Genomic DNA, 15,086 nt, shown 5'->3' with positions numbered 1-15,086 from the left:
TATTTTCCACTCTGCATAGACGAACAAGGCGTGCGATTGCACATGCTTCCTGGGAAGGCTTGATGTTATGTTTGTTCCATTAATCAAAAACAGTAGTTTTTTTTATTATTCAGTTTTTTTGCTATTTAAAATAAATTTTGTGATTTTTTTAAATTACCACTTTTAATATGAACTATGGTTTTAAAACTATGGTTAATTTAGCAATCATAAATTAGCATTAAAACATAAAGAATCTAATAACAAAAAGAATGCTAATTTAATAACTTTAAGGTTCTTTTTTAAATGAAAAAATATCATATAACAAAGTTTGACTTGCAAATGTTAACAGCCATAATTAATTTTAGGAATTACAAATATCATTTTTTTTAAAAGTCAACAATCATTGATGATTGATCAGCTGTTATTTTAAGTGCTGCAAATTTATAACTGCACAATCACTAAAAACATTGAGCACTCTTTGTAAAAAACATTAACAAACTATCATTCATTATAATTATATATATATATATATATATAAATATATATATATATATATATATATATATATATATATATATATATACATATATATATATATATATATATATATATATAATATATATATATATATATATATATAATAAAATACATTAACTAAATATCATTCATTATATATATATACAACCCTCGGAATTAGAGTCGGCATTCGGCAATGCCAACCTAAAAGTGTTTGAGGTGGGCAATAAATTGCCGACCTTGTTTTGATGTTTTATGGTAAAACCTTTTTATCAAATTTTTTTGCCGACCTGATGCTGACCTTTAAAAGATTGAGGTCGGCAAATTGTTGCCGACCTCAATTTTCCTAATTCCAAGGGTTGTGTATATATATATATATATATATATAATATATATATACACATATAAATACACATATATATATATGCATATATATATACATATATATATATATATATATATATATATATATATATATATATATATATATATATATATATATATATATATATATATATATATATATATATATATATATACATCAAAAAAATAATAATAATAAATATCATTCATTTTATATATATATATATACACACACATATATACGTATATATACATAAAAAAAAAAAAAGATTTATTATATATATATATATATATATATATATATATATATATATATATATATATATATATATATATATATATATACAGTATCGGACAAAACGAGTGCAACCAAATAATGCTAATTTAGTTTCTTTATATAAAAGTGCTGCATTTTTTCAATTTAGAGAAATAACTATGTTACTGTTTAGAGACAAAGTTCTTCAAGTTTTATTCATCACAAAGTTCATTATTTGTACACGAAAATTAATAAATTAATCAAAAGTACTAAAAAAAGTTGATTTCCTTCTGGACAAAACAACTCGACAAAATGTTGAACAAGCTGTATTTCGCTATCAATATTTCGTGGCGAATCTTTTGTTGTCAATCACAGCCTTGCATCTTTGACGCATAGATTTGATCAGGTGATCAATGAAACTTTGTGGAATCGCTGCCCAGGCCTTTTGGATTTGTTCAAACAGTTGATCCTTATTACAAACACCTTCACAATTAATTCTGCGGTTGACGATCTCCCACAGGTTCTCGATAGGGTTGAGATTCGGAGATTGAGGCGGCCAATCCATCACCGATAGGTGGTTGTCTTGAAACCACAGCTTGACTACTTTTGCAGTGTGTTTGGGATTGTTATCTTGCTGAAAAACCCATTTTATTGGCATATTCCATTCAGCATAAGGTAACATAACATCTTTAAGGATATTTTTATACATGAAACGGTCCATTATTCCATTGTTTCAATGTATTGGACCTAGACCGTTAGCAGAAAAATACCCCCAGACCATTACATTGCCTCCACCATGCTTCACAGTCTTATGACAGTAACGTAAATCGAGGCATTTTCCAGCCGGTCGACGTACATGGCAAATGCCATCGCTCCCAATGATGTTGAATTTTGATTCATCACTGAACAGGACAGTTTGCCATTTCTGCACATTCCAGTCAATATGAGATGTAGCAAACAGGAGTTCTTCTGGTTTTTAAGTAAAATCAGCGGTTTCTTTGCAGGGCGTCGAGAAAACAACCCGGCTTCAACAGCACATCGTCTGATTGTTTGGTCCGATACAGGCAGCTCTAATTGCTTTTGTATCTCGACTGATGATATCCAGAGATCCTTCTTGACGGATCTGATGATCATAGAATCCTCTCTAGAAGTGGTGGAACGCGGTCTTCCACCTTTGTTATCTGCTGCCAACTTCCCCGTAGAACGATATTTGGAACATAGTCTTGATACGGTCCATTTTTTCACGCGATATTTATCACAAATACTTTTTTGTGACATTCCACTTACGTAATCGCCAATAATTTTCTTTCTAACGACATTAACGACATTTATATACTTTTATCTCACACAGGTGTTTATCAGTTTTCATTTATAACCTAGAGTTTAGACCATAAATAGTAGCACATTTATTAGTCTATTTTTTTATTTTATATTGCCCGTACTATCATTTTTTATAATTTTTCTTATTATTTTGTTATCTACTTATTTTATTTTATTGTTTTTGTATGGTGCAATAATTTTAGCCATGGCTGCCGTTTATAAACCAGCGGATCTATATTGACTTGTTTAGTCATAGACCATTGTTTCATCATTTGTTTAGGATGACTAGAGCGTGAGTTATTGTTCACCCTATCCATGAGACCTAACATTTTATTCCTCCTGCAGATTAGTCTTTGCATTCATATATGACTCTCACTCAATGACATCATCTACAATCTACTTCTATTTTCACATCTACCAGGTCTACGTAACTGGACGGCTCCGTTGGTCACTTTTTGCGACCATTGTGTCGCATAAACAAACATGATTAGTTTTCTTGTGTGTAAGTGTAGTTTTGTTTACTCCTCATTAGTTTTTCCAATGTTTAGTAAAGTGTCAGAAAATCAAAAGAAAAAAAAAAATGAAGTTTTACATAGAAAATCCATGTTCTCATATTCCATGATTTCAAAAGCATGTAAAGTTTCAAAATCAACTGTTGGAATTATTATAAAATGTTATAAGGAAAACAAAACTGTAAAATAAAATTGGGAAGTGGTGGAAAATCAAGATTTATTTCTAAAAAGAAGACAAAATCAATAGTTGACTCAACTTATCAAAATCTGACTCAGTCACAACAAGATTTAGCTACGAAGTTTAAATGCATTAAAGCATTCATTCAAAGAGTATTCAAAAAAAAAAATCTGAAAGAATATTACAAGAAAAAACACCAAAAAGGTCGCTTGATGGAGAAATCAAGGCAATTGGATTAGCTAAAAATTTGCTTTAATGAATAACAGAAAAAAATTTATGCATTTTAGAAGACTATGAAACTAACTGTAAAAAAGATCACTCGATGCTTCCAGGTAATCAATACTATTATCAGTCAAAACTTTATAAAGCTTCTGACAAATTCAAGGTAATTTAAGTAAGAAAATCACTTTCGAGTTCCTTGTATGGCAGACAATTTGCAATTGAGGTTTTAAAAGCTCACCTTTCATAACAAACTAATCTTTGACACCAAATCTATTTGTAAGTGAGCGCTTGAAAAAACGACTTTTTCCTTTAATTAAAAAGCACAAATAATCAAGCTTATTTCAGCCAGATCTGGCATCGATCCACTATTCTAAAAAAGTAATTCAGTGTTATAACAAAAAAAGAGTCAATTTTGTTCCAAAGGATGCTAATCCACCAAACTGTCCCGAGTAGCAAGTTATCGAATCTTAAAGGGCAATTGTGAAAGAAATATTGAGGGAAAGAGGTAAATATGAAAACAGTATTGAAAATTTTTGAGATTTATGGGTTAATGCTACTAAAAAAGTGGGGCAAAGAAAAATATGGAGACAATGGCAGGTACATTACAAAAAATTAAATTACTTGCACATTGTAATGTTAAGGCTATATTCATTTTTATTGAAATAAAAATTAATTATGTTAGCATCATTATAAAAAGAAAATAATTGCAATTGGTTAAGTTGTCTTTGAGAAAACTTAATTTCAAATCATCCAAATTTGAACCGATCATAGTGATACTCTCAAAAACTCTAACATTCTCTAACAAGCTTATTTTTTGGTTCATGGAGGTTTGAGCTATTGAAAGTTTACTGTAATATGTTACGCCATTATGCTATTTATTATTCTTTTTGATGTTTTGTGTTAAAAGACAACTTGGCTTATTGGGTAGTTTCAATAATGAAACTAACTACATCATTTCTTATTTGTTAACTATTTAGTCACATTTTTGAGTTTTCAAATAAATAGAGTACATAACAAATTAAGGTATAATTAATATGCAATAAGTGTTTTCAATAATAACTTTGTTACATTTTTCATTTCATTGGTCGAATTCCTTCTCTCATGACTGATTTTTGAAAGTTTTAAGAAGTGTTCTGAATGTTAATTATTTTCTAAAAGCTAAAATGAAGTTTCGTTAAACTTCATACCATTTACTAAAAGCTATATAATAATAAAATTCAAATTGCTTTTATAAGAACTTTTGATATACTTTTTTTATGTTTTTTATTTCATTTTATTGTAATTTTTTTTTACAAAATATAGATTTTGTTTTTTATCTCAAGAAAAATATGTTTTAAAAATATATTATCACCTTTGGTGATAACAATCCAGTTGGTTTCCATTTGCATATATTATCAATTTTCAGCACAAACAACAACTTTACTATTAATTTAATTGCCATGATCGGTATTAAAAACAGGTTAATTGTAAAATTTGTTAAGAGTTTTTTATAGAAAAATTTCTATAAAAAATCTTTAAAAGATAAAGCTTATTTGACATAACTAGGATCTGTGATCCGTGCTATATGTCCTCTTTTGCTTTTTGAATAAATCTTAATAAGAGATTTAAAAAAATTTAATTTACAAAAACTTTAATCATAACCTCAAGTTTCTAAAAACACTAGAAGAAATGTTATACAACAGTCATCTACATTAAAGATACTTTTGTTATATAAAAAATATTGAAGTAAATTAGTATAGTAAATTATTAACCAAAAGCCAAGAATTTTAAATCAATTAATTTTCTGTTGTTTACTTACTGAAGTAAACAGACCAAATTAAGAACAAGTTTAAATATCGTACGAATCCTGACAGCTCTTTGTAAAATATAATGATTGTTTACCTTTAGTTTAAAAAAAACCCTCAAAAATATAATATTTCTCTTTGAAATAATAACTTTGTATGGATATATTGGCCGACTTTATTATTGATATCAAATTATTGACATCAGGGCACAACAAATTGTTTTTTTTTAAATGAACGCCAATGCTCATATCATAATTTATTGGCGAACTTCTAATTTACGAGATATATGTCAATTATGAGAGTTTTATTTTCAGATGATTTTTATTCTAGTTAACAAGTTATAAGATATATCAAGATGTTTATTGAACTTTATCAATTTCTATTTTTTCAAAACAATTTTTTACGCATTTGCAAAGCGCACAAATTAATAATTAATATGCAATGACCTATTGATTGTCAACTGTAACCCGTTGATACTAAATAGTGAATTTTTCTCAATTTAGTTTGTTAAATTTATTTACTAATAAAAAACCTATGAAGAAACATAAAATTTAAAATATAAAAGAAACTAAAAATAAAATAATAATATTTTTAGACATTTCTTTTTTAAACTTTTAAAAATGATAATATCATATTAAGTATTTAATAATAAGTAAATGAAAATATCATATTATTGGTGTTGTTAAACGCACAATAATAAAAGAAAACTATAATAAACATAATAGTTTTATATATTCTATTAGATGATATATATTTCAGGAAAACTAAAAAATAATTTTAAAAAAACTTTCAAAAGTGGTTTTAATATGCAAACAAACATTACTTCCCTTTAAGGAAAATGAGAAAAATTAAAAAAACACTATACAAGAAAGCAACCATACTTTTAAAGCATGGTTTTTTTTAAGGTGATTGCAGACGTATTCTTTTCATGTAAAAAATGTTGTGCTTTTGTTAACGCATGCTAAAACATAATTACTTGTAAAATATACTTAGTTATTATTGTAATTACTTGTATAGGGTATTTAGTTTATTTTAAATTATGCAAATATTGTATGGGGAAGCGCGCACTAAACTACACCTAAAACTCTTTATCAACATCAGAAACATGCAGCTTGCTTAATTAATTTTGTAAATGGATTTTCAAATTCAAAATCACTTCTGAGAGAAATGAAAGCCTTAAATGTATACAAACTAAATGTTTATAATATCTCATGTTTCATGTTTAAATGTAAAAATCATTTATCTCCTGATGTATTTATAAACCTTTATAATGTAAAACACATAAACAAATACAATCTTCGCAGTGGAAAAAAATCTACAAGAACCTTTCTGCCAAACTAAATTTAAACAATTATTCATTTCTTATTGCGGTCCTTATTTATTTTGATAAAATAAATCAACAGAATTTCGCTGTCAAAACAAAAATAAAAATATTTTAAATCATAATACTTAACAAACATTGAATAATTTTAGAAAACAATGTAATTAAATGAAAAAAAAATTGAAAATTAAAATTTACAAAACAAAAACAAAAAAAGAGTTACTGATATTTCAATTTTAAAAAAACAAAATTAGCATGCAAAAAAATTAACAGTAAACAACTCCAACATAAATAATGCTAAAAAATAAAAACAAATAATAGTTTAATTAAACAAATTAAGAATTTAAATACCTTGCTAAGTCTGCTGTAAACAAATACACTTTGCTGTTTCGTTCAAGAAAAGGCTGGGTATGAGAGCCATCTAAATATCAAAACTTAAATTTAACTGTTCTATTTGTAAATCGTTTACTGTAAAATATTCAAAATATACTAATAAACATACAAATTTACATGCATATATATATATATATATATATATATATATATATATATATATATATATATATATATATACATAAGTGTATATATATGAATAAAGAAAATATCATATATTATCATGTATAATCATGTATACTTAAAAGAGTGCTCAATAGATAAACTAGAGCTATATAGTATATATGTTACTGTTACCCACAGTACCAGGAATTAGCTAAATGCTAATGTTTATAATACGGTTTATATTTGTATTTTGGATTGTTACGGAACGGAAATTGATTAGTAGTTAGGTTAATAATATTATTAATTTATTTTTAGTTGGCTAATAGTTGTGAAATAGTTATATGTTTAATGTTGTTTAAAATATTTTTTATGTGATAATGTGTATTATTTGTGTATTAAAAAATAGAAATTAAAATTGATATAAAAATATATATAATTTTATGAAATATGTTACAAAAGCTGTGTATGTGATTAATTTATTAGTTAGCCTAGAGATATATGGAGTAGATTAATGTAGTTATTTTTAGTAATTTATTAATAAGAATTTATAGCATTGCCATGTAACAATAAGCAGCTACGATGGCGCTGAAATTTGCGAACTTGTAGGAATCAACATACTCACTGAATTATCTAATATAATAATAAAAACTGACATAGGGCTTTACCGTGATGATGGCATGTTGATAATACGTAATTTTAACAGCCAAGAAATGGAGCGAATGCAAAAAAACATAATCCAAAAGTTTAAAGATGTTGGATTTCAAATAGACATAAAAACAAATCTTAAATCAGTTAACTTCCTTGATGTCTCCCTTAAATATCAGATCAAACAAAAAACACCCCAAAAAAACCTTCAACGCAATATCATATGGTTCAACCCCCCATTTAATCAAAACGTCTCCAAAAATGTTCTTGTATTTACTAGAAAAAAACTTCCCTAAGACACACAAACTTCACAAAATCTTAAACAGAAACACTGTAAAAGTAAGCTACAGTATCACTGAAAATATAAAAAAAATTAGAAAAAACCACAACAAAAAAATTATCTTCCCAAGAATTGAAAATAATAATCCAAAATGCAATTGTCGAAACAAAGCAGAATGCCCCCTGAATGGTAAGTGCAAATCCACAAATATTATATATAAATGCATCATCGCAGCAAAAAACAACCCAACAAAGTTTATATCAGATTAACGGAAGGTGAGTGGAATACCAGATATAACAACCACAAATCATCATTCAATAATATTAAATACAAAAAGTCTACCACCCTATCAAACTACATCTGGGATTTAATAAACAATTTTAATGAAACCCCTATGCTAACATGGTCTATTCTCAAGTCTGTAACCCCCTAATCAAATATTTCAAAAAGATGCCCACTATGTCTGTATGAGAAATTTACTATTATATCATATCCAAAACCTGAAGAACTGTTAAATAAAGGAACCAAAATTATATTAAAGTGCCACCACGAAAATAAATTCTTATTATTAAATTACAAAGCTCGCTACAAACCTGACTAACAACTAAAAATAACTACATTAATATACTCCATATATATCTAGGCTAACTAATAAATTACTCACATACACAGCTTTTGTAACATATTTCATAATATTATATATATTTTTATATCAATTTTAATTCTTATTTTAATTTGCAATCTTTCAAGTTGTCTGTTAATCATTATCTTGCTTTATAAACTCCATCGTTTCTACAGTAACTTCAGACTCTAATAGTGGTTGCTTGCAGCCTTGTTGGAAGTGAAGATATTTATAAATATATATATATATATATATATATATATATATATATATATATATATATATACATACATACATACATACATACATATATGCATACATACATACATACATACATACATACATACATACATACATACATACATACATACATACATACATACATACATACACACATACATACATATATATATTTATATATTCAGCAGCCATGGATAGGCAGCCAACCTCCAACCATTATCACATTGTTGTAATGTTGCTTCTCTTTCTCTTTTCTACAAATACTATAATGGGCACTGCTCTAAAGAGCTAGCGTCTCTTGTGCCATCTACTAAAATTCATTCTCCTGTTACTCGTCATTCAATTAAGTCTCATCCTTTTTCTGTGACTGTTCTTAAGTGCTCCAAAAACGCTTATTCGTCTAGTTTTTTTCCTCGAACATCAGCTCTTTGGAATTCGCTTCCTTCATCTTGCTTTCCTGATTCAAATAATTTGCAATCCTTTAAGTCATCTGTCAATCGTTATCTTGCTCTACAATCTTCATCTTTTCTCTCCCAGTAACTTCCAACTTTAATTAGTGGCTGCTTGCAGCCTTGTTGGAAGCGAAGATGTTTTTAAAAAAAAAATACTACAGTAAAAGATAAATTCCATGTGATTTTTTGATATTTTCTGATATAATTTAATACAAAAGTGTACAAAATATCTTAGTTTATAGTATGATAATTTTGGTTGCAAAACTTTTTTGAAAAATGTATTTTTTGATTATAAACAAAATCTCTAATTTTTTTACAATCTTTATATTTTTAAAAAAAATTTTAAAACCTAGTGACATTATTTAGAAAACATTTCATAAAAATTTAGCATGTTATCTCTCACTCAAATCAATATTATTTACAAAACATAAATAATGTTGATTTGAGATTATTTGCTGAATTTTAGCATTAAAAAATAAATATAAAATCATAGATTATACTCTGTTTTATTGCTGTAAGATGCATAGGGGACACTGAGTCTAATTGACAACATGGGTAGACACAGTATTAAACTTTTGAGACTTAACTAGAAAGATAACCATTAAATTTTATAGCACAAAAACACTTTTTATGTCTAATAAATTTTTAATCAATAAAAATAGTTGTGTGCATTCAATATTATTTTAATATTTTTCTTCTAAAAAGATAACATTTTTGAATGATGTCATGAAAATACTTTTTAAACAAGAATTTAGTAATAAACTTAATTGTTCTGCAATCAAGCTATAAAAATATTTCTTTATTTTAGTTGTTCAATTTTTAACTTTTCCACTTTTTCTTTGAACTTACTTTATTTCTGAAATTCTTTGATAAAACTGACTGGTAAAAGCACCATAGTTTAATTTTTTTAACTTTAGTTTTAGCTAAAGTTTTCTGTTCCAATGGTTCTGGTATTAAAAAAATAACCTGAATTGATTTGGATAATACTGTCATAGGATTGGATGAAAATGAAATAAATGAATTCATTGAAGTAAAAGATGAACAACTGAAATTCTTTTGTCTTAAACAATTCTTTATCCGTTGAATTAATACTTTTTTGTAAAAAAAACTGAAATACAATTTAATACTTTTGTATCAATTGAATAAATCAATGCTTTTGAAAAATAAATTTTTGGATCTGCAAAATTTTTTTTCTTCAAAAAAAAAACGAATTAAATATTTTCATTTGGCTTACAACTTATATATATATATATATATATATTTTTTTTTGATGTTATAAGGTTCTACCATTTATCAGCTTAGTAGTGACTGGATAGTTAACTAAATCTCTATTAGTTTTATAAAATAAAAAGGGGATTATGAATGAATGAAGGGGGATTATGAATGAATGAAGGGGGATTATGAATGACTAAAGGGGGATTATGAATGAATGAAGGGGGATTATGAGCTTTAAAATCAGACTTTAAAAAAGGATAAAATATAAGCAATAAGTGATAAAATATTAAAAATGAAAATCTTATTTTTTTCAAAATATAAAAATAAAATAAAAGTTTAAAAAAAATTATACATTAGACTATTTTATATTGTATTTGTATTAAATAAGATGGAAATGACAAAGAAAATAACAAGGTGAGTAAAATAAGAGCATTTAAAAATCTCTCACCACTTCCATTTAGCATCCTGCCGTATGTTGTATTCCAGAAAGTTACATCAGTATGGCTATTAAATAAATACAACAATAATAACAAATGTAATGATAATTATAAAAGGGTGAAGATACAAATAGCATTACAATTAAATAACTAAATTTAAAAAAATTTCAAAATAAAAAATAAAATAAAATAATAAGTTGAACAAAATTACTTCTCCATATAATAACCAATTTATTCCTCTCTTTGACTCCTCTCCTCAAATTCTCTCCTCTTCATTAAACAAATTTACCCAACTCCTCATAATTTAATAACAAACATACTCCTTTCCTTTTAACTTACTTGACTCCTCTCCATTTAATAACCTTTTGAACATCATTAATATTTGATTTTCCAGTAAGTATTGTAATATTTCCAATGCTTTCGGCTTCTTTTGTCCCATTATGCTTTAAAAATCATGAAAGATTAAAATATGAAAAATTTAAAAACAAAATAAATTTTTAAATGGTAAAATTACGAACCTGCAGAACAATGTAAGGATCGATTTTTGGAAGTTTTATTTTAGGAATGAGTTTCTGAATTATATCTTCTATTTTTTTAATGCTTTCAACAAACGGATCATTATATCCCCATAATATTTGATAAACTGAACGATTTTGAAATAGTGAAGGCTTTTGGGTACTTAAATAATTTAGATAAAAATCAATAGCATCTTTTACGAAAGATGGCAAAGGATTGATGACACTCAAAATTGTCTAAAAACATAAAATGTAGCAATTACAGTTGCTAATAATAAGTTTTTGAATCTATGGTTCCCTTTCAATCAAGAAAATTTTTAAAGTATTTCAAACCTTATATCCAAAAAATGTATATCATCAAGGATCTATCATTAAGGAAAAAATTAAAAACATTCTGAATATATATACACTAGATATTGATTATAACTTTTGCTTGGATTGATAATATCTTAAAAAAATTATATTATATTATAGTAAAATTAATAATAAAAATTTAAAGGTAATATTAATCTTTCAACAAGGTTTTGTTGTTCTCATGTTTCATCAAGAAACCAAAATAAACCAAATCAACTAATAAAGTTAGTTGCAGAATTTATTGTCTCTGTGAGTTGGGATTAAGACTCTTCTAAAACATCAGTCAAGTAAAGCACTAAATATTTCTATGGCAACAGTTTAAAACTTGGCGTATTACAATTTCTGAATCATATCATCATACAAGCCATGCACTGCTTTTTTTTATTTGGTTATTAAAGGGCATTTGAAGACCTAACGGACTTCTCCAGAGCAATGTGGATAAACATTTAACTAGAAAACTTATGCTTCATTCCTTACCAATATCACAAATAAGGCTAAAGCATTGAACCTTGGACCTCTCAATTCTACAGCAAGCACTCTAACTACTGCACCATAGCTGCTAAAGAAACTAAATGAAATGTAAAATTGAAGAGAAAAGTGGTGAAGATATTAAAACCTGGCAGCCAAAAAGCTACTAACAATTGACAAAAATGAACTTACAGATAAGTATTTATATGATTTCTTCATAACATTTTAAATTGAATTGAAATTTGAACTTGTTCTTAAAATAAAAAAAACATAAAAATTAATAAAATTGGATACTGATCAACTAATTGTGAATTAACATGAAAGAAAGTGATATTCCTGGAGGAAAAGAGACTTTGACTATTTACAATTTGTAAACTAAGCTTTTTTAATAAAAATAAAATTGTTGAAGTGAAAAAATTAAACTTTCAATATACTTAAACCTTCTACAACTTCACTTTCAGATGATTTATTGAGATGATTTTTAGACAATTAAATAACTGTGAAAAATATGAAAGCTCTTTTTATAAAAAGTAAAATTATTGCAACATTTTAAAACTGAATTAAAAGAAAAATAAGCATAAATTATTATAAAAATAATACAAAATGTAGTGTAAAGTAAGATCATCAAAAAGACTGTTAATTTTTTTATTTTGTTATATATTTTAAATAAAAGTAAACAATTACAAAAGTGTAAATGTTTATTAAAAAATGTAAACGTTTATTAAAACGTTTATTTCAATGACATAGCTCCATCAAAATACAAAAAGCAAAAAAAAAAACTCATTTAACCATAGAAAAAGTTTTGCAATTTCTGCACAGTGGCACTTTTTTACAATATTACTAGGTAAAACCCTTTGTGATGGATTTGGTGGGACCGCAAAACAATGCCTTCCATGCATATATCAATTAACAATCTTAATGGCCTAAAAAAATTTTTTAACTGTTGTTCCTTTCTCAAACCCATCTTATTTCTGAACCACAAAACTTGACAAAGAAGATTACTGTGTAGAGAAACAAGTTAGACTCAGTACTACTGGGAGCATGATAGGTATCAAACATTTTTCTAAAAGTTTTTTTTTTTGCTAGTCTTTTTATCAAAATATCAAAATAAGTTGTGATACTTGTGATACTTGTGATACTTGTGATACTTGTGATACTTGTGGATATTATTAAAACTTGATTTGTATAAGAACAGTTTTTAAAAAAAGATGCAATCTCCAGAAAAAGAGCCCATCTTAGGCTGATCTTAGGCAAGAGTTGTTTTGAATTGAGGTCAAATTTTTAAAAAACCTTGGTTCAACTCACCTTGGTGACAACATGAAGATTTCTAATCAACTGATTTTTTCTATTTGAAAATGTTTTATACGCTATAAGTAGATCAACATTAAAATTGTTTTATTTAATCATATTTGTTCAATCATTTTTTAAGTTTTTAAAAACAAATACTTTGAACTAAAAAACATTTCAATTTAATGACATATGTCGATTTCATTTTATATGATTTCATATATATTCAAATCGACTTGAGCGAATCTTAATACAGAAATCAGTACCAGTCAGATTTTGCTAAAATCGATTAATTGGTATCAGCACAAAAAAGATTGATCCAAATAGTGATCCAAATAGTGAAAATAAAGAAAACAAAATAAGTAAATAACCAAACCAAAATACCAAAAGACCATATAACCTAAAGAAAATGTTTTTTGCATAATAAAGCAGAAAAACTCGAAAAGCATTTATAGAAAAACACCACTCTCCATATATTACTTATTTCTTCAGTTTTGTTGATTTAACAAACACATTGTTTAATGAGCATGACATCAAATATCAAATGTAATTATGTAACCTAACTATCCGGATTGTATCCAGAAAATGCCAAATTAAAAAATCTGGAACCCAGAATTGGCAGAAAATGTCAATTGGCCCTAACAACTTAAAAAAAAAAATAACAACTTTAAAAAAAAAATTTGTTTCACATCTTGAAACTTTATATTTTTATCTAGAAAATTAAAAGCTTTTGTTTAGACTGATTGGTGAAGAAAACCTTCAAAAGAATAGTAAACTTAAAAAGCCTTTAAAAAGATCTAAAAAGTTCCTTTATTAACTTATCTAAAATCTTTTATTAATTTTATTTAGAACAAAACTAACACGTTTAAACTGATTTTAAAAACATTTCAACTATTTTATAGAAAATATGATTTATACAAACCATGAGACTTAATATGAAGTAAATTTTGGTAAAGTAAATTTTTGGTTAACCTAATTGTTTAATAGTAATTTAAAGTTACTAAAGATATGCAACAATATAGATTACATTATATATATATATATATATATATATATATATATATATATATATATATATATATATATATATATATATATATATATATATATATATATATATATACACACACTTATCTACTATAGTGTATAAAAATAACAATTTTTCCTATCATTATAGCATATAGGCGTTGTCAAAAAAAGAAGAAAAAAACAAAGAATAATTAAAAAAAGAGCGCTGCCTCGTGCCAAACCCTCAGTTGATGTAACAACACTCCTTTCTTTTTACAAGATTTCTTTTCTTTTGTTTTTTTTCTTAACATTTCCTTTCTTTTTACATAAATGCTTTTTCTGTTTTGAAGTCTTAATGTTTTAAACCTGTTTTCAAGCTTTGATTTAAATTGATGACAATTAGAATACAAGGCTTAACTTTTAATTTGTTTATCAGTTTAAATTTGTTAATCAATTGGCTTTCTCTAAAAGCATAGCACTACAATTCTTATGATATGGCTAAATGATCTAAATAATAATTTTATTTAAAAAAAAAAAAATGCAAAGTTTGTTTCATTAGCAAAAAAAAATAAGTTTTAAGTCATTTTTAAATTGAATAGCTGTAGAAATTAATT

General features: G+C 25.9%; 1 protein-coding gene across 1 annotated transcript in view; it reads right to left on the bottom strand.

Moving 5' to 3' along the window:
* Nucleotides 1-15,086, bottom strand: part of LOC101239974 (lysosome membrane protein 2) — a 66,559-nt gene that overhangs the window by 45,402 nt on the left and 6,071 nt on the right. Inside the window, exons 4-7 of the mRNA XM_065811283.1 lie at nucleotides 11,359-11,592; nucleotides 11,180-11,283; nucleotides 10,852-10,907; nucleotides 6,803-6,872 (exon numbers count right to left, since the gene is read on the bottom strand). Coding sequence (XP_065667355.1) covers nucleotides 6,803-6,872; nucleotides 10,852-10,907; nucleotides 11,180-11,283; nucleotides 11,359-11,592 — 464 coding nt within the window. The remainder of the gene's footprint in view (nucleotides 1-6,802; nucleotides 6,873-10,851; nucleotides 10,908-11,179; nucleotides 11,284-11,358; nucleotides 11,593-15,086) is intronic.

The sequence above is a fragment of the Hydra vulgaris genome, chromosome 12 (assembly GCF_038396675.1).
Source record: "Hydra vulgaris chromosome 12, alternate assembly HydraT2T_AEP".
Lineage (NCBI taxonomy): Eukaryota > Metazoa > Cnidaria > Hydrozoa > Anthoathecata > Hydridae > Hydra > Hydra vulgaris.
This window is presented reverse-complemented; position numbering and strand designations above follow the sequence as displayed.